At 36.8% G+C, this 24484-nt stretch overlaps 2 protein-coding genes across 2 annotated transcripts; one reads left to right on the top strand and one right to left on the bottom strand.

Annotated features, from left to right (window-relative positions):
* Positions 1-4223: 4223 nt before the first annotated feature.
* Positions 4224-11496, top strand: prdx5 (peroxiredoxin 5). The gene is given in 6 exon segments (NM_001024406.1): positions 4224-4250; positions 6754-6888; positions 9431-9562; positions 9675-9713; positions 9853-9917; positions 11095-11496. Coding segments are annotated over 6 exon segments (489 nt in total). The 5' UTR covers positions 4224-4238; the 3' UTR covers positions 11201-11496.
* On the bottom strand, positions 10056-24472 carry nxf1b (nuclear RNA export factor 1b). Its single transcript, XM_087301491.1, has 21 exons — positions 24232-24472; positions 21837-22062; positions 21588-21762; positions 20778-20861; positions 20590-20694; positions 20319-20399; positions 20158-20227; positions 19978-20066; positions 19384-19491; positions 19191-19300; positions 15169-15205; positions 14985-15056; positions 14841-14896; positions 14660-14767; positions 14487-14545; positions 12874-12989; positions 12745-12787; positions 12590-12662; positions 12317-12499; positions 12176-12236; positions 10056-12093 (listed from the first exon to the last, which is right to left on the bottom strand). The coding sequence occupies exons 1-21, from the start codon at positions 24263-24265 to the stop codon at positions 12055-12057; spliced, it is 1929 nt and encodes a 642-aa protein (XP_087157617.1). The 5' UTR covers positions 24266-24472; the 3' UTR covers positions 10056-12054.
* Between the last annotated feature and the right edge of the window lie 12 nt (positions 24473-24484).

Below are 24484 nucleotides of genomic sequence, written 5' to 3' on the forward strand. Positions count from 1 at the left end.
CCTGGAACCTTTGAGTTCCATTTAGAATTCTGGCCTCAACAATGAATTTGCTATGAAGAAGCAAAGCTGCAGTACAGTGAAAGATCAACCTCAAAAGCAGATTTCTGCAGCATATCATGGCCTTCAGGAAGAAGAAGAAGACAGATGTTGGAGAAGTCAACAACAAGTAACAACATAACACAAGATTAAACACAAACTATGAGTTAGGAGTTTAAATAAGGGGCGTTTAAACAAAGACCCCTTTTTTGGAGGTTATAGTACAGTTTCTGTATCTTCAATCCTCCTAAAACCATTTACTATTAAACCATCAAAAATTATCTTGGAAATTAGAAATAAAAATAATAATCAATAAAATAAATGAAAATTGATCAAATACCTACGCAATCTTATTTATACCTAATGATCTCGATTTGGATATGTTAATACTTTTTAGTGTTATCATTTCTGAGCCACAAACAATAATGGTAAAATTAATATAATCATTTTAAAGCAACTGAGGGTTGTAGGAATTATGTTGTTATGACAAAAGCCGGCAAAAACAACCACATAAATGTGTTACTGAATAGTTTATATATATATATATATATATATATATATATATATATATATATATATATATATATATATATATATATATATATATATATATATATTTACTCTACATTGTGGCGAGAAGAGGGATAAACACAAAGCAAATCTGACAAAGGTTAAATCAAAAGCCCTGGTTTATTTACAACAGTACCAGTGAAAGTGAATGGGCAGTTGTGCTGGTGTTTGGCCTCTTGCCTCAGTGTAACGTGTCATAATTCAGGATCCACAGAATGTGTTTATGACCATGGGTAAACTATGGCAACAGGCCCACCAGGTCTAGACCAATAAGGTTGAAGGATACCTCAATACTGGGTAAAGGAATCAGTGAACTGGGGGAAATCCATTGTGGAGAGATCATCTGGCAGGAAGGACACCCCTGGCAGTTCGTCCAGTAAAAATGTTTGTAGATCCATTGCACCATATTGTCAGGCCCCAGATGGCCTGCCATCAGAGTGGGATTGGGCCAGCTCTTGTATGGTGGGGACTTTACTTTTCAGAACCACCAGTAACATCTTTCTCTCCACCCACCGCTGGGCAAGACAGTACAGCAGACCATTGGTAATAGTGAAATAGAAGAGAGGGTGAGGTGCTGGGAGCCTGTAGCTGTTAAGGCTCAGATTGAGGAAGACAAGGAGATCGGTTACCATTCTGACCTCAACGGAACAAGTGGCTGGTCTGGCTGTAATGGTAACCCGTTGTGCAATAGGAATATGTAATGTGCAATAGGAATGCTGGCTTTACTTACTTCGTTGAGCTGGGTGGTTATTGGTTAAACCAGGGTGATGAAACTCCCGGTGTCAAGCACAGCGATGATTGGCTTTCCATCCAGAAACACTTTTTTGACGAGGGTCCAAAAGGTATTGTGCGGTGTTTTAGTATACCCAAATTATTATTATCTGAAATATTTCAGCAATCCAAAAATGTTTTAGTACGGTTTGTATTTTTACTCAAGTGAGACAAGTGTGGTGCTAATCAACAAAAGAAGGTACCAATAAAAGGTCTGTACACCATACCAATCAAGCAATATAACGGTTTATTGTTGGTACATACAGCTGTTATCAATAAAAAAAAATAATAATAATAATAATAACCATCATATTCATAAACCATATTCAATAATGAATAATAAAAATGCATAAAAGGCCTATCACAATATACAAAACAAGTGGATAGAAAACAGATGACGAATGAATAATACAATGTCAAGCAAGAAGAATTATTTACAACCTCAGAGATGTGCCATCATCTTCCTCTCCAAAGACTGGAGAGCCGGTTGCAGTCACTTGGAAGACAAACACATAAGTCTGATGTCACGTTCACCAGCGATCTAAACACCATAGACTGCTGGAAAACACTAATAAGCGCTAACGGACTACAAATCTGCCATTTCATAGACCAGGGGTTCCCAAACTTTTCAGCCCGCGACCCCCAAAATAACAATGCCAGTGACTCGCGACCCCCAATATCCTCTGAGGTGGTTATAAATACAGAAACCTTGCATGCAATGACGCAGACACACCAATTAAATTTGTGTCCGTGCTTAAAATGTGCCAGAAAGTATAACCTGATGTTATAAAATCAAAATGCATCTGACGCTATTGCTGCCTTTAATATAATGTAATTACCCCAGGGGTCGCAATCCAATAGAACTAGTAACTATAAGCTACTATAGTAACTATATAGTATATAGTAACTATAAACGACTATTTTTATTTTCAGTATAGTTATGGATAAAATATTTTAATTCTTATGGTTTAAAAAAAATTAATAGATTTTTGGAAATCACCAGGCGACCCCCCTTCATTGCCCTGCGACCCCTCGGGGGGTCCCGACCCCCACTTTGAGAACCACTGTCATAGACTACAGTTGCTATGCACTCCACTCACACACACACGTTCCTGACCCTGACTGATTGCATACACACCGTAATCAAAAACTGATTACACACACTATTTAAACAGCACAAACACTCACTCTAGTGGCTGAGTCTTGTTATCTGTTAAAGTGACATTACAATGCATTTTCTTTGTCTTTTTTTGTTGTGTTTTTATCTTCGCCTTGTTAATCGATTTATCTCTGTCTGCCGCCTGCCTTCTGACCTCTCACCTGTTTCTTTTACTACGTTTATGATTAGCCTGTATACATCTGTTTGCCACTATATTTGGATCTGCACCTCTGTTGTCAGTGTCACATCCTGTTACATCTGAGAATGCCGGGCGATTCGCTCATGTCCCACGGCTGAGCTTTCAATGTTACTACAAGAAGTTCCCACCTTTATAGTCAAAATTTGGGTGCTGGTCAAAGGTCGGCCTGCTTGTTCAAAAAGTAGAGGGAGTTGATAAGACTCTTCCCTCTCTCAACTAGCTGCACATTATTTCAAACTACACAGCAAAAATCAGCGGTTCTGAACTATCAGCATGACTGGATTCAATATCCTAACCTTCCCTTCTTGTGACCTGGTCTTTTGTTGAGTACATCAGAGTATGATTATCTGGAGTCCAAAGACATGTGGTACAGGTGAATTGGGTAAGCTAAAATTGTCCATTGTATGAGTGTGTGAATGTGTGTGTGTATGTTTCCCAGAGATGGGTTGCGACTGGAAGGGCATCCGCTGCGTAAAAAAACTTGCTGGATAAGTTGGCGGTTCATTCCACTGTGGCTAAGCCAACAAGAAAATGAATTAATTAATGTAAATCCACTAATGTTGATCCTGGACCATCATTATTTAAATACAGTGCAAAATCACTAATGTTGATCCTGGACCATCCTAAACATTTAAATACAGTGTAAATTCACTAATGTTGATCCTGGACTGTCATCATTTAACTACAGTGTAAATTCACTAATGTTGATCCTGGACCATCATCATATAAATACAGTGTAAATTTGCTAAATTTAATCCTAGACCATCACTATCACTTAAATACAATGGAAAAAGTCAGTGCCAGTGGTGTAGTGGTTAGTGCGTTGACAATAGGAACACTGGCATTTACAGCTACTTGAGATTAAATCCCACCTCCAGTTGCTTTGGTAAACCTTCCTGTCTCTCTGCCACACACGTTTTCCTCTCCATAATTTCTACTGAACTGTCAATTGAAGTAAACTCAAAATATTATTAAAAAAAACAATAACATACAAATTCATTAATGTTGATCCTGGACCATCAAACATTTAAATACATTGTAAATTCACTAATGTTCATCCTGGACCATCATAAACATTTAAATACAGTGAAAATTCACTAATGTTCATCCTGGACCATCATCATTTAAATACAGTGAAAATTCACTAATGTTGATCCTGGCCCATCATAATCATTTCTATCATCTGGGCAAGGAAAAAAACCATGTCAACTGGACAGACAGTTAATTGCTCTTTTTAAGTGCTCAAATAATAACAGTAAATTATCTTCATTGCTGTAATAAAGTTAATAAGAAGGATCAGTCGCATGTGCTCTGATGAAACACTCAGGGCGGGGAGGCAAAGGCGTGGGGGCAGGATGAGTGTTGAGTTCCCGCAGTCGCTGCTCCTCTTTGCCGCTCCTGCCGCTGATATATAAACCGATGATTTCCACTCCACTGCTCCAGAAAGGCGTCCGTGCCGCCCATTGCACTTTTAGACAACTGCACTGCACACCGATAACAAGCATGCCGATCAAGGTAAGAACTCATACCCGGGATACTCACAGACAGGACCGTAAGCGACGTTTGCGCATGACCTTGGCGCTATTTTGGCCGCACTGTACCTAAAATAAACGCATTAGATGCTTCCGGGAAAGCGTGGCGGCCATGAGTGTTTTTATTTCACGCATTTCATAAGCACAAGTGTGCTGTAACGTGAGCTGAATGGGACGGCGTTTTTAAAAGTTTTTTGTCCAATTTCTTTTCCTGATCCTTATTCAGATTTGTTTAAGCGCGCAGTAAAAGTCAGCCTTTAGCTCAATTTGTAAACATTTGTGGGCCTGATGCAACTACACTAGTAATAACGATGCAACTAACCAGTTTAGTAGCTAACGGATTCAACTGATGAACAATTCGAATGTGGCGTTGTTTGTGTATTTATATAGAGCATATATTGTGCATTGCCAAATATAGTTGCTACTTATTCATACCAGGGTATACTAAATACTATGGTTTAGTTTTTTATTTGTTGTAAACATATGGTTAATTTAGTTAAGTTTAGGTTTTGCCCACCCTTTACAAGAATTACAAGTGGTTTTAAGTGTGCCAACAATATTTATGTTAGTTTGATTTTTTTAAACCATAGTAAATGCAATGGGATTTATGGATGAACAAACATAAAAACTGAAATCAGTAATACTTCACTCAATAAGTATAGGAATAATTCACTCAAAAGTGTAATCCAAGATGTGATTTTTATTTTTCAGTGATTTTTTTTCCTGAAACTGTGGTCCTTGGTGATTTATAAAACGCAAGTCAGTATCTAAAAATAATTATAAATGTTTTGACCAAAAACATCAATTATTTTTGGGAGATTAGTTCCTGTAAGTGTAAGTGCACATGATTTGAAAGAGCCCTTGTTTAATATGAGTCATCAACAAGTTTTCATGGTTCCTAGACAAAGTGCTGCTCCTTGATTATCCAGTTCAACAACAAATACACTGTAGAAAAAGCCTCTGAAAGTCTGTAATGATTAAAACACTGTATTGTGTTTTAAATAAAAAAAAATCTAAACAATTTAATAAAAAAAAACTCAATTTTCTGCCATTTAAATTTTTTTCACATTTTTGAGGAAAATCTAATAGCATAGTGAAATGAATCACAACTCTTATTAATTAAAAAGAAAATTATATTGTAAAATGATATTAATTATAAAAATCTTTAATAAATACCTAATTTCACAGGATTAATTTTTTATCCATAAAGTTCTAAATAATTGGAACATGATGCATTTTGTTACTGAAAATCCTGTCCTCTTGTGTGACACTATATGTTAATTTTACAACGTAGGCTCATTCTGAAAACGTAGCCCTATATACATCTCTGGAGATCGCGAATTGTTTAGCAAGAAGTATGTCTGGCTGCATTTCATCTTTAAAACGATTGATATGGAGCGGTATGATGTCGTACCTTTTCGCGCTTACCTCCGTTCGGACGGCTTTCCCGCTGTTACCAGTTTGTCCAGTAGCTCACCATGTACATCGGCGGATATGAGACAAAGAGGAGTTGACCACAATGACAGGGTTTGAGTCCAGTGAAAAATGGTTCCAGAAAGTGATTATGCAAAACATAAGCCAAAGAATAAATAAACAAGTTAATAACAGGGTAAGAATGTGGTAAAATAAGAAAATGTGGTAAAAATCAGGCGAGGGCTTTTCTTTTTCTGAATTGCTTTTTAAAATTGTCAGTTGGGTATAGAGAAGTGGTTGGGCAGGTCAATCTGTTATTTTGAAAACACTATTGGTTGAGTTTAGGGAAGGAGGAGGGTGGGTCAGTTGATCGGTCTGTCAGTCAGTCAGGCGACAGCAGGCTCTGGATTTACGAGAGAACAGCAGGTGTGAATGGCACTCTCAAGAGAATTTTGAGATCTCAAAAAGCGTACACAGCAGCCTCTGGTGGGTTTGCGAAAATAAAAACTGCAAAAAACGTACTTTCTGGGACATATATGGCGCTCTCTAGAAATGTACATATCGGTAAGTTTTCAGAATGAGCCTGAGTTGTAGTTTTAAAATCATCAATTCCGCTAAAAACTGTAATTATTTGAAGGACACCAATGAGGCTCATGTGACTGTAAAGACTGTGAGTTGTGTCTCATCATTTTTGCTGTCACATCTTAGGAAATATTTAATGTAGAGTTCAGTAAAAATTAAGAAAAACTGTAAAAGAATGAATAAAATTATATTTTCTCAAACACCAGACTTCAAACTACATGAATATATATATATTTCTTCAAAATGGTGGTTTATAAAAAAAAGTTCTGCCTATTTGTCACATAAACATAAGAACACCTTATATTTGTATTATGAAGTCACTTTTGATTTTGAAATTGGCTTGGGTTTACGGGAACTGCGTCTGTCATCAGAGAACTTGTTTGTTGTTTGTGTTTCTAAGGCGATGAATTTAATCACCACTGAATAATGGATTAGGAAATGAATCTGTCTGATCAGTTTTATGTGTTATTGTTTCTTCTTATCTTGTTAAGGTTGGTCAGCGTCTCCCAGCTGTGGAGGTGCAGGAGGAAGACCCAGGAAACAGCCTCTCAATGGCTGAACTCTTCAGCTGTAAAAGAGGAGTGCTGTTCGGCGTCCCTGGAGCCTTCACTCCTGGCTGCTCTAAGGTACCAACATTCAGACACAACAGAGCTGTAAAACTTCTTAAACGAGGGCAAGGGCTGGGTTTTGGTGCATCTGGAATGCATAGTTGAAGCATTGTGGTTTGCTATTGGCGGATCTCATGTGGGTGGCTAGCTGATCCCGCCCTCATGCTAGTAAACATCATTTGAGAAGTTCCCTTCAAGAGGAAGTGAAAGTTATTACAAAAAAAACCTCAAACATTCACAATCTTGTTTCCCGTTCAGAATCGCTGTTTATATTATAACATTAGTTTTTTTTCAATACTGGTGATAATTTTTATTTGTATTATATTATATTACACACTCACCGGCCACTTTATTAGGTACACCTTTCTAGTACTAGATTGGACCTACTTTTGCCTTCAGTACTGCCTTAATCCTTGATGGCATAGATTTAACAAGAAACTGGAAATATTCCTCAGAAATTTTGGTCCAAATTGACTTGATAGCATGACGCAGTTGCTGCAGATCTGTCGGCTGCACATCCATGATGCAAATCTCTAGTTCTACCACATCCCAAAGGTGCTCTATTGGATTGAGATCTGGTGACAGTGGAGGCCATTTGAGTACAGCAAACTCATTGTCGTGTTCAAGAAACCAGTCTGAGATGATTCCCGCTTTATGACATTGTGCGTTATCCTGCTGGTAGTAGCCATCAGAAGATGGGTACACTGTGGTCATAAAGGGATGGACATGGTCATCAACAATCCTCAGGTAGGCTGTGGCGTTGACATTGTGTACTAATGTACCCAAAGTGTGCTAAGAAAATATCCCCCAAACCATTACACCACCACCAGCCTGAACCGTTATTACAAGGCAGTATGGATCCATACTTTTAAGTTGTTGATGCCAAATTCTGACACTTCCATCCGAATGTTGCAGCAGAAATTGAGACTCTTCAGGCCAGCCCACGTTTTTCCAATCTTCTATTGTCCAATTTTGGTGAGCCTGTGCGAATGTTGCCTCAGTTTCCTATTTTTAGCTGACAGGAGTGGCACCCGGTGTGGTTTTCTGCTGCTGTAGCCCAAGGCTCGTGTTGTGCATTCAGAGATGCTCTTCTGCATACCTCGGTTGTAACAAGTGGTTATTAGACTTTCTGTTGCCTTTTTATCTGCTGGAACCAGTCTGACCATTCTCCTCTAACCTCTAGCAGCAAAATCCATGCAACGTTCAAAGTCACTTAAATCACCTTTCTTCCCCATTCTGATGCTCGGTTTTAACTGCAGCAGATTGTCTTGAACATGTCTAAATGCACTGAGTTGCTGCCATCTGATTGGCTGATTAGAAATTCGGGTTAAAAAGCAGTTGGACAGGTGTACCTAATAAAGTGGCCAGTGAGTGTATTACATGAACCAGTAATAATGCCTTTGGAATAAACAGATTTTCTTCTTTTTTCACTCAAGATGATACACATTTATGAAACCTTCATATTAATTAATGATATAAAAACCACATTAAAATGACTCATGAATACGTTCCTATGTCAGATATGGGGAAATAGGATTTGATCATTTTTAGGGACAGCAATACTTAATAGTCAGTTTTACAAAAAAGCTCTCTATGCATATCCTAATAAAAAAAATACCTGAACACACACACACTATGATTTTTTTTTAAGACTATATCTCTTAAAAATAATTGTTAAAAGCATTTAGTTAGTACAAATATTGTATCAAAACAAACCTGGATGCATTATGAGGATTAAACAGTTTAGTTTTAGGATATAATTAGTGAAAGTTGACATTAAGTTCTGTGGAATTTCATTAAAATAATGCTTTTAATTTTAAACTGCAGGGTCACTTTTAACAGGTCAGCCAATTATAATTTCCCAATTTGATGTAAAACAATAATATTTCTGTCTCTCAGCCATGTTCCTGTAGGAGCACCAACCCTGCATGTTGTGGGTGTCTCCTTTATCTGTTACACCCAGTACAGGTCTATCAGCCTCTGCTAATGAGCTGATGATATGAATCAGGTGTGTTTGGTTAAGGAGACATGGAAAATGTGCAGAGCTGGTGGTCCTTCAGGAAAATGGTTGAGAAACACAGCTTTAATGCATACTTTTGAATCTCAACTAACCTAAAGCTACATATATGATGTTAATTGCGATCTTTAACACTAGAATATAAGAAAGCGTAGCATTGCTCAGTACACCAATCATAAAAGACTGGGTCATACATCCAATCACTGCAAGTTAGCTTCACGTAAAGGAGGGGCTTGGGTAAAAAGAGTCGCTGGGATGATTCATATGAGAGTAGTTGAGAAAAGGAGGCAAAATAAATAAATAAGACATTGAATATGTGTTTAACCTTGCATACATATCATCCTGTTGCTTGGGACTTCAAAATGCGAAATATAACCCTTCATAAGCCAAAATAGCAGCTCTTTAAGGACTTCACACAGTGCACCAGGTTACACAGATACATGATTCCAGGCCTGAAACACAACACTCAAATGATCCCAGAACAAATAACAAATGTGTGAAAGAAGATTAATAAAGATGAATTGTGTGTTGTGTTTTTCTCAGACTCATCTCCCAGGCTTCATACAGATGGCTGGGGAATTAAGGGCCAAAGGTGTGGATGAGGTTGCATGCATTTCTGTTAATGATGTGTTTGTTATGTCCGCCTGGGGAAAACAGAACGGAGCAGACGGCAAGGTGGGGAAGCTCTCCACCCTTATTTATCATTGCTGATTTTGACTAAAACACAGTCTAACTTGTGTCTGAATGAATTCATCTAGTGAGTCATTAAATGCTTGATGTATTGTAGGTGCGGATGTTGGCTGATCCCACAGGAGCCTTCACTAAGGTCAGATTTGCTCTCGAAACACCTTCATTCATGAGAAGTCATTTCTAAACATTTTATAGATAAAAATCAGCACGAAGCTTGAAATATTACAAGATTAGATGTATATATGTGACCACATGTATAATGTTTTTCTTCACAGGCTGTGGATCTTGTCCTAAACAATGCTCAACTGATCCCGGTGCTTGGGAATTTGAGGTCTCAAAGGTGAGGTGACCGCCTCCCAGAACAAAACATCTCCCTCCCTTGAGTCAACTTTATTTCATGACCCAAGAGAAAGCCACTGTCTGTCGATGTGTGAGATGCTGTGGGAATATGACTAGAAGAAATATATTCAAGCACCAATTAGCAGAGTTTAAGAGGTTTTAATTGTTATAGACATCATGAAATTATTGTACTCAAAATAGTTAAGAGCTGACTAGTTAATAAGGTTTACAATCCCATATGAACCCCATATTTGGCAAAACAAAAATCACAGTAGCTCTCATATAATATATCCACTAAAAGGCATTGGAAAATTACAAGTTGTGCTGTACATAAATCAGCTAAACATTTGCATATTAATTAAAAATAAAATTCATATAAAAACAGAGTAAATCTATATTTACACACATTTGAATAAGTGAATAAATAATGAAAAATGTGGGTGCAGATTCCATGTAGGCCTACTAATAGGTGCTTAATTCATAAGTAGTAGCAGCCATGTTTTTTGGATATGTCATGGCCGTCTTGGATATTAGCAGTACATTAGACAAAAGACACTACATGCCAAATTTCTGGTCAATCAGATCAAAGATTGTAGAGTTCTAAGTATGCAATAAAGCAATCACGCTTTAGTATGGTCAAAGTAAAAATAAGGGGCTTGTCTCCATTATTTTTAGTTTGACCACAGATTGAGCTTATACAGATGTATTTGGAATTTAGCAAAGATATTTGAAGCGTTATGATCCTTATGAACTGCAGTAGTTAGGTCAGATTGACTTTAAACCTCGGACTACTCCACAAATATTCAGGAAATTAAATTTGAGATAGTTTCAATCATTTCTTGAGATGAGGATTCCAGTTTATGAGAGCAAACACTTTATAAAAGTCGCAAGCAATTTCATATTTTGATCACTGTAGTAGTACCCCATAGGCCATTTTGTATTAATGAGCAGTTGAACAGGTAAGAGCATGTAGATACATAAAACAGAATAATTTTGCACAATTAACACTAGAAACAAGAAGCCTCGTATTGAGCTTTCAAAATGTCCACAATCACTCCTGTTATAAGCGAGATGGACAACAAACTAACAGCATACAAGTGTGAAATTCAGTCTCATTTTCATGGGGATGTGACATTCTCAGTTCTTTTTCTCAATCCTGATTGGTTGCTTGTGTGCAGGTATGCCATGCTGATTGAAAATGGAGTGGTGACTAAGCTCAGCGTGGAGCCTGATGGGACTGGCCTGACCTGCAGCCTGGCATCAAACTTTCTGGCTGAGGTCTAAAGAGCTACATCCAGCTTACAACCAATTCATCAGTCACCCTCTAGTCATAAACCAGACTGCCCAATCGTAATAAAAAAAATACAGATATGTAACACTGACAACACTATTGCTTATGTTGTGGAAAAACCCATGTGAAAACATGTTTACTAAGAGCAGTAATTCATTCCTTCCTATTTTAATGTGGGAACAAAGCACAAGTTTGGCTGTAAACCGCACAAATCTTTTCATTCTGACTGTTACGTATTGTAACCTATAGTATTTACCCAAGCAGCAATAAATATTTCTTCATGACTGCATCCAATCTGATGATTTCTTGCAGTAATAACAATAAAAGGGGCACAGAGTAAAAGAACGGAGGTACGATTTATGACAGCATATTCACAGTATTTTACAAACGGACACATTCAACTGAACTGAAGTGTTATATTTTCCTTTTCAACTGTAGATAGACAGTAAAATACTTTCAGTCTTGAACAACGTAAGATCATAATTAATATTTATTTTACAAAACACAATCAATGAACGTGTACTTTATTTGCCACAACTGTCCCCTATTGGACACGACAATTTAAAACTTAAGGAAACATCGAACCGCAGAGTTGGTGAGGGGGGAAATTATTCACAAAAGGAGGAAAAACATTGTCTTAGTGTCTTCCTGAGTCACTATTTGTCTTCGCTCGACTTTTATTTTTCCTTATTTGTCTCATATTTTTGCTCTGTAAACGAATTATTTCCTTTGTGGAGAACGTTTTCCATCAGAAAAACAAGAATTATACAAAAAAGAAAAAAAAATATTCGAGGAGGACAGAATCTGAAAAGCACCTCATGGTTTCTGGAAAAGCTTCAACATGAACTCATTTCACAAACGCAACATCTGGGATCTTTCCTTGTGCCTGTAAAAGACAAAGTACTATAAACACAGGATATTCAATTATTTATCTTTGTGCGAATCATAAGCAAGTGATACTGGCTTACCTTGAGGCCTGTGAAGATCTGAGCGGCTCTTTCAAAATCCCAATCATTATCTTGTAGGCACCTGATTAAAAGAATAAAAAGAAACATTCAGTCCAACTTTATATGACTCTACAACAATCCAGTAATTAGCTGAGCCCTTACTTTTGAGACCACTCGAGGTTCATTCCGGATTTCAGTGAGAAGGCAGCAAGCATTTCTTGTTGGTGGGCAGACAGAGTGGGCACAGGACTGCTGGATGGCGTGGGTGCTGGAGCGACGAATGCGCGGCGAATCTCCTCCGTTGTAGCGTTTCGAACGAACAGTTCGTCATTCACAATACACAGACTGAAAGGTTGAAAACAGGTTAAAGTTACACTGATAATCAAACTAAAGCCATGTGTTTAAAAATCAAACAAATGAGACTTTCAGACTTACCCAGTGCTTCCTGCAGGAACAGCGATGAACACCCGGGAAAAGGCTCTGTAGGTCTCTCTGGACTTTCCATCCACTTTAAAGGGAGAAGAGCAAAAAAATGAGGTTGTGGATCACACAGCCAAAAACTCTGAAGGATTTAAAATTAAGGAACTTACTTTCTTTGAAAACTCCACAGACTGTGAATGCCAACAGTGTAGCCTGAGAACAATAAAAGGCGGAAATAAAAACTACATACCTTAATATGAAATACGAAACATACTACCAACGTGGAAAGCTGCACTCACCGTGTAGGTGTTGACATCAACGACAAATGAGGCGATGTCATGCTGTGTTTTGGGAAGTTCATTCAGGAAAGCCACCACATTCAATCGTGTGTGTTTGATCAAACGGTACCGTGTTGCTGAAATAAAAATGGTCAATAGAGTTTAAAAAAAACAGATACTAAACGTGGTAACATTTGTTAAAATATTGTAGACAAAATTTGTTTCAACAAAATTGGGCAAATTGTGGTAAAAAAAAATAGGGGGTGAGTATTTTTATTCACGGTCTAACATGAACACCTGCCAAACACTTAATTTGAGTGGGCATGTACAAAACTAAATAAGTACACATCTAAAAATGCCTTGGGAAAAAAATAATAATAATTTTATATATATATATATATATATATATAGCATAGTGCACAAGGGGATCCAGACACAGCCTCAATAAGCACCTGTACTGTCCCTTCAAGTTTTTTTTCTGATTGGTCCCCTGCATTGCAGCTAATGCCGAGTTCAGACTGCACAATTCTCAAAGTAGTCGTGTCACTGAAGTTTTCAAACTGCATGACTATCGGGGGTAGCATTCCGCCACTGCTTTTTTTACACTGCAAGATATATCAGCGTCAGCTTCACACCGCACGACTTTAAAATAGGGAGAATTGCCAACAACTTTGTCTCAGTCCGCAAACTACATCTCACAACCAAACAGCTGCGAGAAGTTACATGGAAACAACGCCAGGTCACGTAGTAATATTTTGTTATTAACTACATAATGAGAAAAAGGCCTTTAATAGGGTAGAAAATGTACTTATTTTGCTCAACTAGCTTTTAACGGTAATTAGCAATTTAACTTATTCGACCCAGTTGTGATATTGCTCACATGACAAGTCAAACATACGGGTGCTCCTGCAAAATTTCTAAAGATTTTCCTTTATTTCTTAAAAATAAGCCCTTTTAACTTCTCCCAACATCCCGCTGACCTGCAGATACACATACTATTGGATGCTGCCTCTCTCATTGGCTGTAGTTAATTGCAGATGTTATTTTTAATCAGAACATTTCACACAGAATGATTTTGAATCAGCATCAGCTCCAAATATTTATCTGGCATCAGCCACTCATCTGCAATTCTCTCAGATCACATCTTTGATAGTTCACACTGTGGGATTGGTACTCAGGTGAATGAGCACAAATTGGCCAGTGATTTCAGGCATTTGTCTGCGATTTTTCAAAACCTGTCGGCGAGTCAAAATCAGGGCTAGAATCTTGCAGTCTGAACTAGGCATGACACTGATGAATGGCGATGTGTGTAAAAGTTGAAGTTAGTTCCACTTTACAAGGCGTCTTAAAACTCTGTGCATAACGGTCATACATGTCCATCAACCCAGTTCACATTTACAATGTGACAATTTAGATTGTGTATCCTAACTTCCCCATTCTAAAATTAAACAACACACACACAGCTTAATGGCCAGTTACAAAAATGAAAGTAATAATAATATATAGATATCATATTTTTAAAGCAATTGGTGTTATTTTAGACCATGTTAATTAAATATATTATAGTGAAGCCATAGAACCTACAAAACAGAAATGAAAGATGTAGTGTAAAGATGTATTTAGTATTTACTTACTAGGGTCTTTCATGCGCTTGATATTGCGACTGTCTTTCTGATACTCCCCTAAAGTACTTCTGCAGACACAGATTGAGAAAAACACTCAAAAACATGCCAAATGATGGCACACCAGATTATATGGTTTATTAGAAAAAAAAAAAAAAGTGATGATTGAAAAAATGATAACATACTTTGAGGGGTTCAGGGAAACGAAGGGAATGCTAAGGGAGAAAGTGGCTCCGTCATGATAGGCGTCCAGCAGTGGCTGTCTGTTTCCCGAGTCATATATGTTGTAAAACCTAAACAATGAGACAGATGTTTGAACGTTTTACTTTGACAAAAACTAATTTATAAAGACCCACATATACATACTGTTGCAGGAAACAAAGGATGATGTTCTTGATTTCCTCAGAGCAGAAGTAGCTTGCCTGTGTTCACAATAAAAGACAGAGATTAAGTATGGAAGTCAACTGTGGCTTGCTCAAAAATGAAGAATGTATCAAAACTAGTACAAACCTTGGAAGGTGGAAGAGTGGATGGACCATCATCCAAGTCAAAACCAATAGGAGGTGGAAGGTCATGTCCATCCTGTTAAAAACCAAGAAATGAGCATAAAGTACAGTTAGGATGAACATGATTGCATGTTTAAGTTGGCACACAACAAAGCGACACCAATAGTTAAACACAGGGGACTTCCTACCAGTTTGAGCAGCTTGGGGAATCGTTCCCGAATGGCACTGTCCAACAATCACAAAGACAGAACAAAAGTGAGTTAGTACGAGACACATATGCGTCATTGAAATATCCCACATGAACACCCAAAAACTTGAGCCGGGGCATCTTAAGTGTTCAGTAATCAGAGAAAACATTTACTTACAGATAATTATCCATCAGGCTTGAGATATTGTGATACTGTGAACTTTCACACAGACGTTAATGTACACTACCATTCAAAAGATGAGGCTGGTGTGATTTGGCTGCATTAATTTCTACCAAAACAATAGCAATAACTGAAATACTTCAAAACATTTTAATTTTAATCTATTTTAAAATTCATATTCTTTGGCAAAATGATGGCAAAGCTTCAGTAGCTACGTTTCCGTTCACCTATTTTTATGTGGATTTTGGATATGTGCATAAAAAATATATACACAAAAATCAGTTGATAGAAACGCCAAGCTGTGCATACATTTTGAAAATGTGCATTAAAAAAAACATACAAGTATAACAGAGTAGGATAAACTTTTTATTTGACAAGATGCGCATAAACTACGATGGAAACACCTTTACTGAACAAATTAAAGTATTAATTAAAAATAAAAATAAAGTGTAATGTGATTTTGTTATAAGAAAATGTGATTATAAAAATGTTTGTGAATGGACAAACCAGCAGGCTGAGAACATTGTAAAACACCTGAACTGTTCTTTTTGTCATTCTAAAACAACAGTTTTAGTGTTATTAAATTATTAATTACCTCAATAATTGGCAAGAACATCTGTGCTCCACGTCTGACGCCAACAAACACCACACATTTATTGCGTGTTACATTGTCTTCTGAGGCCATTTATTATATAAAGAAAAGATTCACACAGCTTATCCTGCAGCAAATTTAGTTTTTAATGTTGATATTTGGCATCAGTTAATCAGGAAGTGGCTGAATTTTGTTCTCTTTGACCACTTGGATGAAAACGCTTCTTATGCACATAAGTTTAATTTGCATTTTTGGATGGAAACGTAGCTAGTGTCACACAATACTTAATAAATAACATGCCAATTTGCTACTCAAGAAAGTTTTATCATTAACAAAAAACATTTGATATTTTTACTGAAAGTCTTGATGATCAGAAAGCAACAAGAGGCATTTATTCAAAATAGAAATTATTAATTTTAATCTTTACTATAACATTTACATAATTTTTTAAACTACTAACCTCAAACATTTCAACAGTAGTGTCTTTAACCAACAAACAAAAACCATTCCTTTCAAGTTGAACAAATAGCTCAAGATTTCCTCAATAACCCATCAAGTATGTCTTGTACTAATAAAAATGACAAAAACACAAGCGTTTGAGTCAGAGCACCAATGAGCCAATCACAGCCTTGTTTCAGCTCCCTCCCGCCCCCGGCACATGGTACTTACCCAATCACAATACTCACCACTGGTGCCCCTACAGGTCGAACAGACACACGCAGGCTGGCAAAGGATGGGGGCAGTGGGGTGTTGTGAGGGGTAGAGTTTGGTGAACATTCACACCATCAGTCAGTCAGTCGCTCTGTCTGTATTCGTTTTGTTTATTTTGCTTCGCTTTTTTTTTTGGCACACATTTAGCAAAAAGAGTATGTTGTTTGATAAACGAATGCTATAATCTGGTCATGCTGGTGTTACTTATCAGCAAAACTCATTTATTTTTATCAAACAGCATCAGGCACTGACAATTTTTTTTTAGGTTGCAAACATTTTCTTAAAATGTTGCAAATGATGTTTTGAATGACTAATGACAAAACTATGTTCAAGAAATCTATTCAAGATGGCAGTTACAAAAGAAAAATGGTGCTCATAGTTGCTAGTTTAAGGGAGGGAATTTATTTTAATTGTTAAAAGATCAATAAATGAATTTCTCATTTAAAAGTAAAACTGATGAAATTCAGCCATACAAACACACACAAAAAGTGTGTTTGGGCACTAGTGTACTAAATTAAGCATTATCCAGTAATAAGACAGCAAACGCACAGCCATACAGTATGAAACAACACCAAAAGAGAGGGTTTAAAAGATTAAATAAATTAACAAAAGTTAATGAATATAAAACCAGAACGTCACAATTGTTGAACCCTGAGCTTTTGAACAGATCATAATAATACAAACAGTAAAATACACTATAAAAGCTGTATGGGCTATTTGGTCTACTTAATTTGGACCCCACCATTAAAATTAAGAACAGCAGGGTATTTATTCAAGCAATTAATCAAAGCTTTATTTGAGCCCAAACAGCTTACGGTACAATTTCCCATGTAATCTAATTAGTAATCTATTTTTACATTGAAATATTTCAAAGCTGTTCCTGTGATCCTCTCCAGTATTTTCCTCTCAGCGTTTTGCCTTTGCAGGATTGTAGATCTGATGCTTTATTTTTTCCTTCAACATGCTCTAGGACGAAGATCGTGAAAAAGGTCAATCTGACCAACTATCCTCCACCTCAGTTTGAATTCACAAACAGCGAGAGAACTGCCTCTCATTATTCACCATGCAACAAAGCTCGCATTATGGAGCAGAGCTCGGCTCAAGGTCACTCTTAAAAACCTTCCCCTCTCCTTCTCCACCCGCAGCATCTCCTCTGGAACATCTCGTCTTCTTCACTCCAGTCTTCTTTATCTTCGAATCGTTGGCTGTGGCCAGTTTTGCGGCTGTGCCTGCCTTAGGTTGTCCCATGCTCAAAGTTGGGATCTTACCCGTCTTTGACTAACCAGCCTCTCACTGGCCACGCAGCACTAGCAGTGCTTCAGGTGTCACATGTGCAGGGCGGGTGGGAGGGAGGAGGGTGCCGGCGTTTTGGAAAGGTGGAGGACAAATGTACTTTACAGAGCATCATTTCCAGCAGTACGTTCTGTCCTTTAAGAAACTTATCCATAGGCATTCTGGGAGGTCACATGTTGAAGCTGCTGAACTTTTTGAATTGACTACTGAACTATGAGGTAATGTAACTGTATTATATACTTAAATTTTAGGCGATTACATTTCGTCTGTGCAAAAAGCTACAGGGCCAACAGTGTGAGGGCAGAGAATAGGATCGAAATGAAGCAAGAATGAAGCAAAGCAAGTGTGAAGTCTATAAAAAAAAAAAATTAGGAAAAATTTATTCTTACTGGGTTGCCACTGGAACGTGAACATATGAATATTATTATCATATGCCTGATGGTTGAAGTAGTGAAGAATTATTTGCAGGATTAAAACACCTGCACGTTACAGACAGGGCTGAATGACCAGAAGTACAAAGGGGTGGGACTTATGAATTATGATTTCCGTTTTATAACATGCAATGATTACAAAAACAACTGCAATGATAAAAAAGGACATTTTCTTTATCTCTGCCTTGGTGGGCAGTGGTTCATCCAGAAAGAAAAGAAAAAAAAATAATAAAATGCAATATTCAACTGATGAATGTTAAAATGTTCCATACACAACACATTCGTCTGTTGTCTATAATAGAGTTAGTGACTGACATGCTTTTTGGGTGTATTTTACAAAACACAACCACCCCCTTCCAGCATTACGGCTCTGGTATACTTTAAACCAAGAATGAAAAAGACCTTTGTCTGAAGTACACCAAGGCCTTTATTTGTTATCTGTTGTTCTTACAGGTGGTGTATGTATAGGCATGCATTCATTCATTCATCTGCACGAGTGCACAAACACACAACTGTTCTATTTCAGACCTGAAACACACTCTACGCAAGTACTTGAACGCAGACGCACTAACTGTGCAAGATTGTGTTCTCGAACAGTTTAAACTGCAATTCATAAGTATGTGTTGCAATCTTAGCAAATTTTAAATGTTTCTCTTTCAGATCAGCCTCTACAGTTTAAAGTATTAAAGTATCGAGGCTTGTTTCTGTTAAGTAATGTAAGAGCACATGTTCGTAAGTGTTGGCATCGATGTACTTGTGTATAGTATTTTTCTGGCTTAATCTTCACCAGACAATAAATGGCACGTAAGACTAACCTGATGTAGTCAGCATGAATCTTGAAATGGTGACACAAAGGATTTCCCTCCAGTGAGAGATCCACCAGCTTCAAACCCTTTAGCTTATCAAGTTCTCTTTCTGTCTTCAGCTAAAACATGACACAATGACACATGACTGAAAGAATTACAGGTAGCAAGATAAATCTACAGGCATCAGAGAGCACATTCATACCTCATTGTGTGACAGATTGAGAATTTTTAGGTTGGGAACTTTGTGGATAATATCCACCAGGTCATCCAGCCTGAATAACCGGTTGTTACTTAGGTTTAGACAAACCAGCTATGAATGGGGTAAAAGAAAAACATTATGAGTTATACACACATATTTACGTTCAGTATGATTGTTTTTTTCAATGCCTTTGTAAAAGCTTAAAGCCATGTTTGTTTGTTTATTAAATCAGACATTATAATAAAAAATAACCTTTTTGTTTTTCGAACATTTAATAATCTACAATTTAAATATCATCTCTCCCTGTTATTGCAAAATGTCTTGTTTTGTGATGCTTCAGAAATAATTCTTTACCCTAATATCATGAGCAGAACGATTTCTTCTAGGTGTTGAAAATGGTTGCACTTCTTAACACTTTTGTAGAAACCATATTTAATGAAAAGGATTTGTTACAAGTTTTGTAACAAAGCTATGCTTGTAACATCATACATTTCATAACTAATTTTAAGTATCAATTCAAAGTCAAACTGACCCAAAACTTAAAAAGCAAAAAACAAAAGTTGTACATTCTTGAACTTTTTGAGAGACATCTTGTACCTCAGGAATGTTTTCCTCAATAATCTTAATGACCGCACACATGGAGTTTTTCCGGTTCAAGGTAACCTCAATATTTTGTGAAACCAAATCTGTTGGAAAAGAAGAAAACTGATGAGGAACAAAAACAAGTCAAACCCAATAAACACATTTAAGTGGAGAAAGAATGAAAAAAATGCAAACCTGGATCGACCCTGATGTTGTTCAGGTCAAGAGCCTGCTGTGATCCATCAAATCGTTTGGCCATGCATTGCTGCAAACAACAAATTATAGTTACAGGAAATAATAAATAATCCATAAATCATCTAAATGAAAATTAATAAGATGTTTTAACAATCACTCACCTTCAAATGCTCAAGATCTGCAGGCTTCAGATCAGAGTGAATTAAAGTGGGTGGGGGGCAGCTGTTCATAATAACAGCCACCTGTCCATCAAAGATTGGCATCAAGTTAAACTCTTAAGTACATGGACTGAACTAAAATTCTTATACAGATCTTTAAAATAACAAATATTTCTTTATCTTACTGTAGATGCACTTCAATTGAATGATAATGGGATTTCTGTCATCTTCTAGTTATTTATGATGCATTTAGTGTAACGAAAGTATATTTTACCTTATATCCATCTTTGTCCGTTATTCTACGTGAAACTTTAAATATAGCGTTAGCGGTTGTAGAGTCTTCAACATAAAACTGGGCCCTGTTCCCATCCAGATGATACTATTTTCAAGAGAAGTAAAAAAAAATTACATTTAGCAAGTCATCTGATTATTAAAACGTTTTAGAGAAAATTCTTGACTTACTTGAACGGCATGGAATGGTATGGGACAGACACTCTGAAGTGAAGAAAGAAGCCAGTCTTTATCGTATTTCTTCCCATAAGGAATCTGTGGTCAAACATAAGCACAATATATGACAACGATAATGACAGTTTATTTATATCACACTTTGTTTAACAATAACTACACACAACACACAAACAACAAGAGTGAGCCAATGACAAAAACAAATACACAGAATAATGTGTAACAATATAATATGCAAATAAGATGATTATCAAGTTTTAAGTAAAACCAAAGACCCCACTAAACTTAAATTCTTTTTTTTGATCACCATTCATTGGTAAAAAGACATTTTCAATACCACGAGCAGCATATTGTTAGTGAACAATCCAATGTAGCTCACATTACTTAGTGTGGTGTTTAGATAAATACGTTAATGAATAAGCAAACATCTGATAGTAGCCATGTTGATATTTGACAGACCTCTGCAAGTATAGTCACGTTGATTTATTTGCAACTTTATACAGTAGGTTGTTTTAAGACACAGGTGTCAAACAGGTGCCTCAGCTCTGCACAGTTTAACTTTAACCCTAATTAAACACATTAGATCAAACTAATTGAGTCCTTCAGGCTTGAACCTACTGATAAGTAAGCAGGGTTTTAACTAAAATGTGAAGGGCTGCAGTCCTCTAGGAACTTAAAGTGTTTAAAGCACTTTAAAAATGTTTAAATTAACACTTCTTCATTCTTTAATTTAACTAGAAGTACTTCAAAGCATTGGCATGATTGTAAAAGCATATCTCATGTGTTATTAATGTGTAATGCACTAACCGTCATTTTAAACCAGTTCTTGCTTCTTCCATCAGATGGTCCTCCACCGCCGCCCCCTCCTCCTCCTCCTCTGCCTCCAAATCGGTTGCCACCTCTATCGTCATTTCCACCACCTCCTCTTCCACCTTTGCGATTGCGGTCATCACGACGGTTTTGTTGTCTGCCATATGGATTACTACAAGAAAGCAAGAAACGTTAACTTGATCATCGCACAAATAAAAGTATAATTCCGCATCCACAAGTGCTTACTATCTGCGCTGCGAGCTGTCTTGAGGGATGTCAGACATGGTCACGTCTCCATCATCATCATGAAGTCTTGACCGGGGGCCAGGGCCGCCACCTCCTCCTCCTCCTCCCCCGCTGTGACCTCCTCGATGCCTCGGACGAGACATCTGATCACTGTACAAGGGGGCTCTGAAAGGGCCTCTGCCTTTACGGTTGCGATGCTTTGGTCCACCAACACGGTCATCATGCTCTGAAGGATGAAAGAGTCAGAGGTGTGAACGTGTCATTAACAAACACAACTGATGTGTCATAATCCTTGAACAAATGTGCCAATTAGCCATGGGAAGATAACTGGTTTCAAGGTTTACAGCGATTTGGAAAAGTCGAGGTTTCAAAACAAAGTTTTCTGTTATAAAGTCTATGTATTTTTTTTCTCACCTTTTTTTAATGTGTTGTCAATAAAAACGTGTTTTTGAAATCAATGAATGTAGACAGCAGAAATCAATGATTTATTTTAATTATTTAGCTTGACATGTTTACGGTTTCAAAATATTATAAATATTTCCTAAAATAAAAGAAATTTTATTCAATGGGGGAAAAAAATTGTTTGTTTACTCGGACATAAAAAAAAACATTTTGGAGCTGTAGTCAAACTCAAACTGTGGTATATTTATCCAAGGATATCATATCGTCCAAAACTTATACCGGCTCATGCCTAGTGCTAACTATATAACAAGTGCTAGAATCAGCATTTGAAAATGGTCTACAATGTAGACTTTTTTTGCTGTAACAAACAAAAACAAACAAAAAAAAAAAAAACGTGTTTACACCTAAACCATTTAGAGTTGACAAAACCCAATGACTTCCATGGTAATTTTTGCTCCTACTATTGAAGATTATGAATCCTTGCAAACAGCATTCTTCAAAACATCTTTTGTGTTCAACTGAAGAAAGAAACTCAAGATGTTTAAAACCATATGGTGGAAGAGTAAATGATGAGGCATTTTCATTTTGTGGTGATCTACCATTTAGTATGTGTTTTGATTGATTGGAGCACAAGTGGACAAGTGAAAAACATTGTTCTGCTTATGTTTTCTCACCTTAAAACCAAACACACACTTCCAGAATTAAATAGCAAAGTAATAAATCCAGTCTGGCTAGCTAGTCTGTTAAAAAAATATATTTTATTTTCAAAAATTAAGCCTGTTAAAAGCTCAGCAGAAAATGCACTAAAATGAACAGAATGTTTGCTTATCCTGACTATACACTATTTACAATAGTAAAACAGATTATCCCACTTTGGAAAAAATTTTATACCTTTATTTTATTCATTATATTTTTAGATATATTATAGTGGCAGTTTTAATGTGTTTATGCTTTTTCTTTAGAAATTGTAATCATGCACATATTATTAAAATTTAAAACTTATAGCTTAATAGCTCTCAATTATTTAATATAAATATACAAAGGACATTTTATTACTGAGATATCATAGAAGCTTGTGTTTACATGATTTTAAGCAAGTACAGTTAGTATTATGCGTTTATAGCTCTTATATTATGTGCAACTAATATATGTTAAGAGGTAGTTCACGTAAACATTTTCTCATTTACACACTCAAATGGTTATAAACATTTATGAATTTCTCTCCACTCTTGAGCATAAAACAAGATATTATGGGAAAAGTTGGAAAAAAGTTGGCTTTCATAGAGGAACAAATACACTATAATACAAGTATTTTTAATATCTAACCTTGAACTCAACAAGAAAGAAACTGAAAGAGGTTTAAAACTAGAGGAGGGCGAGTAAATGATGACAGGCTTTTCATTTTGGGGTGAACTATGCCTTTAATTGCCTCTCACAATACAACAAATAATCGTTGATAAATTTGTATAACTTTGTAAACATATTCAATGGTGTCTAATTAAATACACAAACTATTTTTCTGAGTGTTTTATGGCAAATAGTCAGAGTACACAGAGTTAACCTGCCAAAAGGCTCCTTTGGGTTCTTTTGTTAGCATTAGGGTCTCGACATCATTGCTTCAGGTTAGTCAATACGATACCACATAAGTTCAACACGAGCTCAACACGCATTACCGCCATGTGGCCAGTTCATCCCGCTCAATAATTTCTATGTAATTCCAATAAATACGGCAAAATGCGGCTAAATGAATTAAGACAATGCGTTTAGCGTTGGTCAAAATCAGCTCATACAACAAAAACACAACGGCGACTTACAAATAAGCTAGCTGGCTAGATGAACTTATGTAAATCCTAACGCTACACAGCTGGAGAATACAGAGAAGGAGAAAACAGGTTCTGGGACGCAGTATGACTGTGTATAATCTTAATCCAACTATACAAATGTGAAGGCATTGAAATGGACGCGAGAGCTTTTGTTAACGGCTCAAACTTACCATTATAGTAGCGCGAGTCGTCTGCTGTCGCCATCTTTTCAGAAGGCTTCACGCTACTTTAAATGTAAGATATATACGACTCCCAGGTGTTATTTTAGTAGTTTTATAAATAACACCATACAGAGAGGCGTTAAGATAACACTTTGAACGGCTGAAAGATCCGAAGAAATGCTTTCTTATCCGTGTTTCGTGCCAGAAATAATCTGCCTCCGTGCTGGGCAGCTGCTACTACTGACTCTTCTTCGAATACCCA

This window comes from Danio rerio, chromosome 21, assembly GCF_052040795.2.
Source record: "Danio rerio strain M-AB ecotype USA chromosome 21, GRCz13ab, whole genome shotgun sequence".
Taxonomy (NCBI): domain Eukaryota; kingdom Metazoa; phylum Chordata; class Actinopteri; order Cypriniformes; family Danionidae; genus Danio; species Danio rerio.

Excerpts from the sequence above, each read along its gene's own strand:
- nxf1b (XM_087301491.1), bottom strand. The coding sequence starts at position 24,265 with ATGGCGACAGCAGACGACTCGCGCTACTATAATG. Across the intron at positions 12,990-14,486 it reads CAAGCGCATGAAAGACCCTA|CAACACGGTACCGTTTGATC; the intron begins GTAAGTAAATAC and ends TTTTTATTTCAG. Across the intron at positions 12,237-12,316 it reads AACCTCGAGTGGTCTCAAAA|GTGCCTACAAGATAATGATT; the intron begins GTAAGGGCTCAG and ends TCTTTTAATCAG.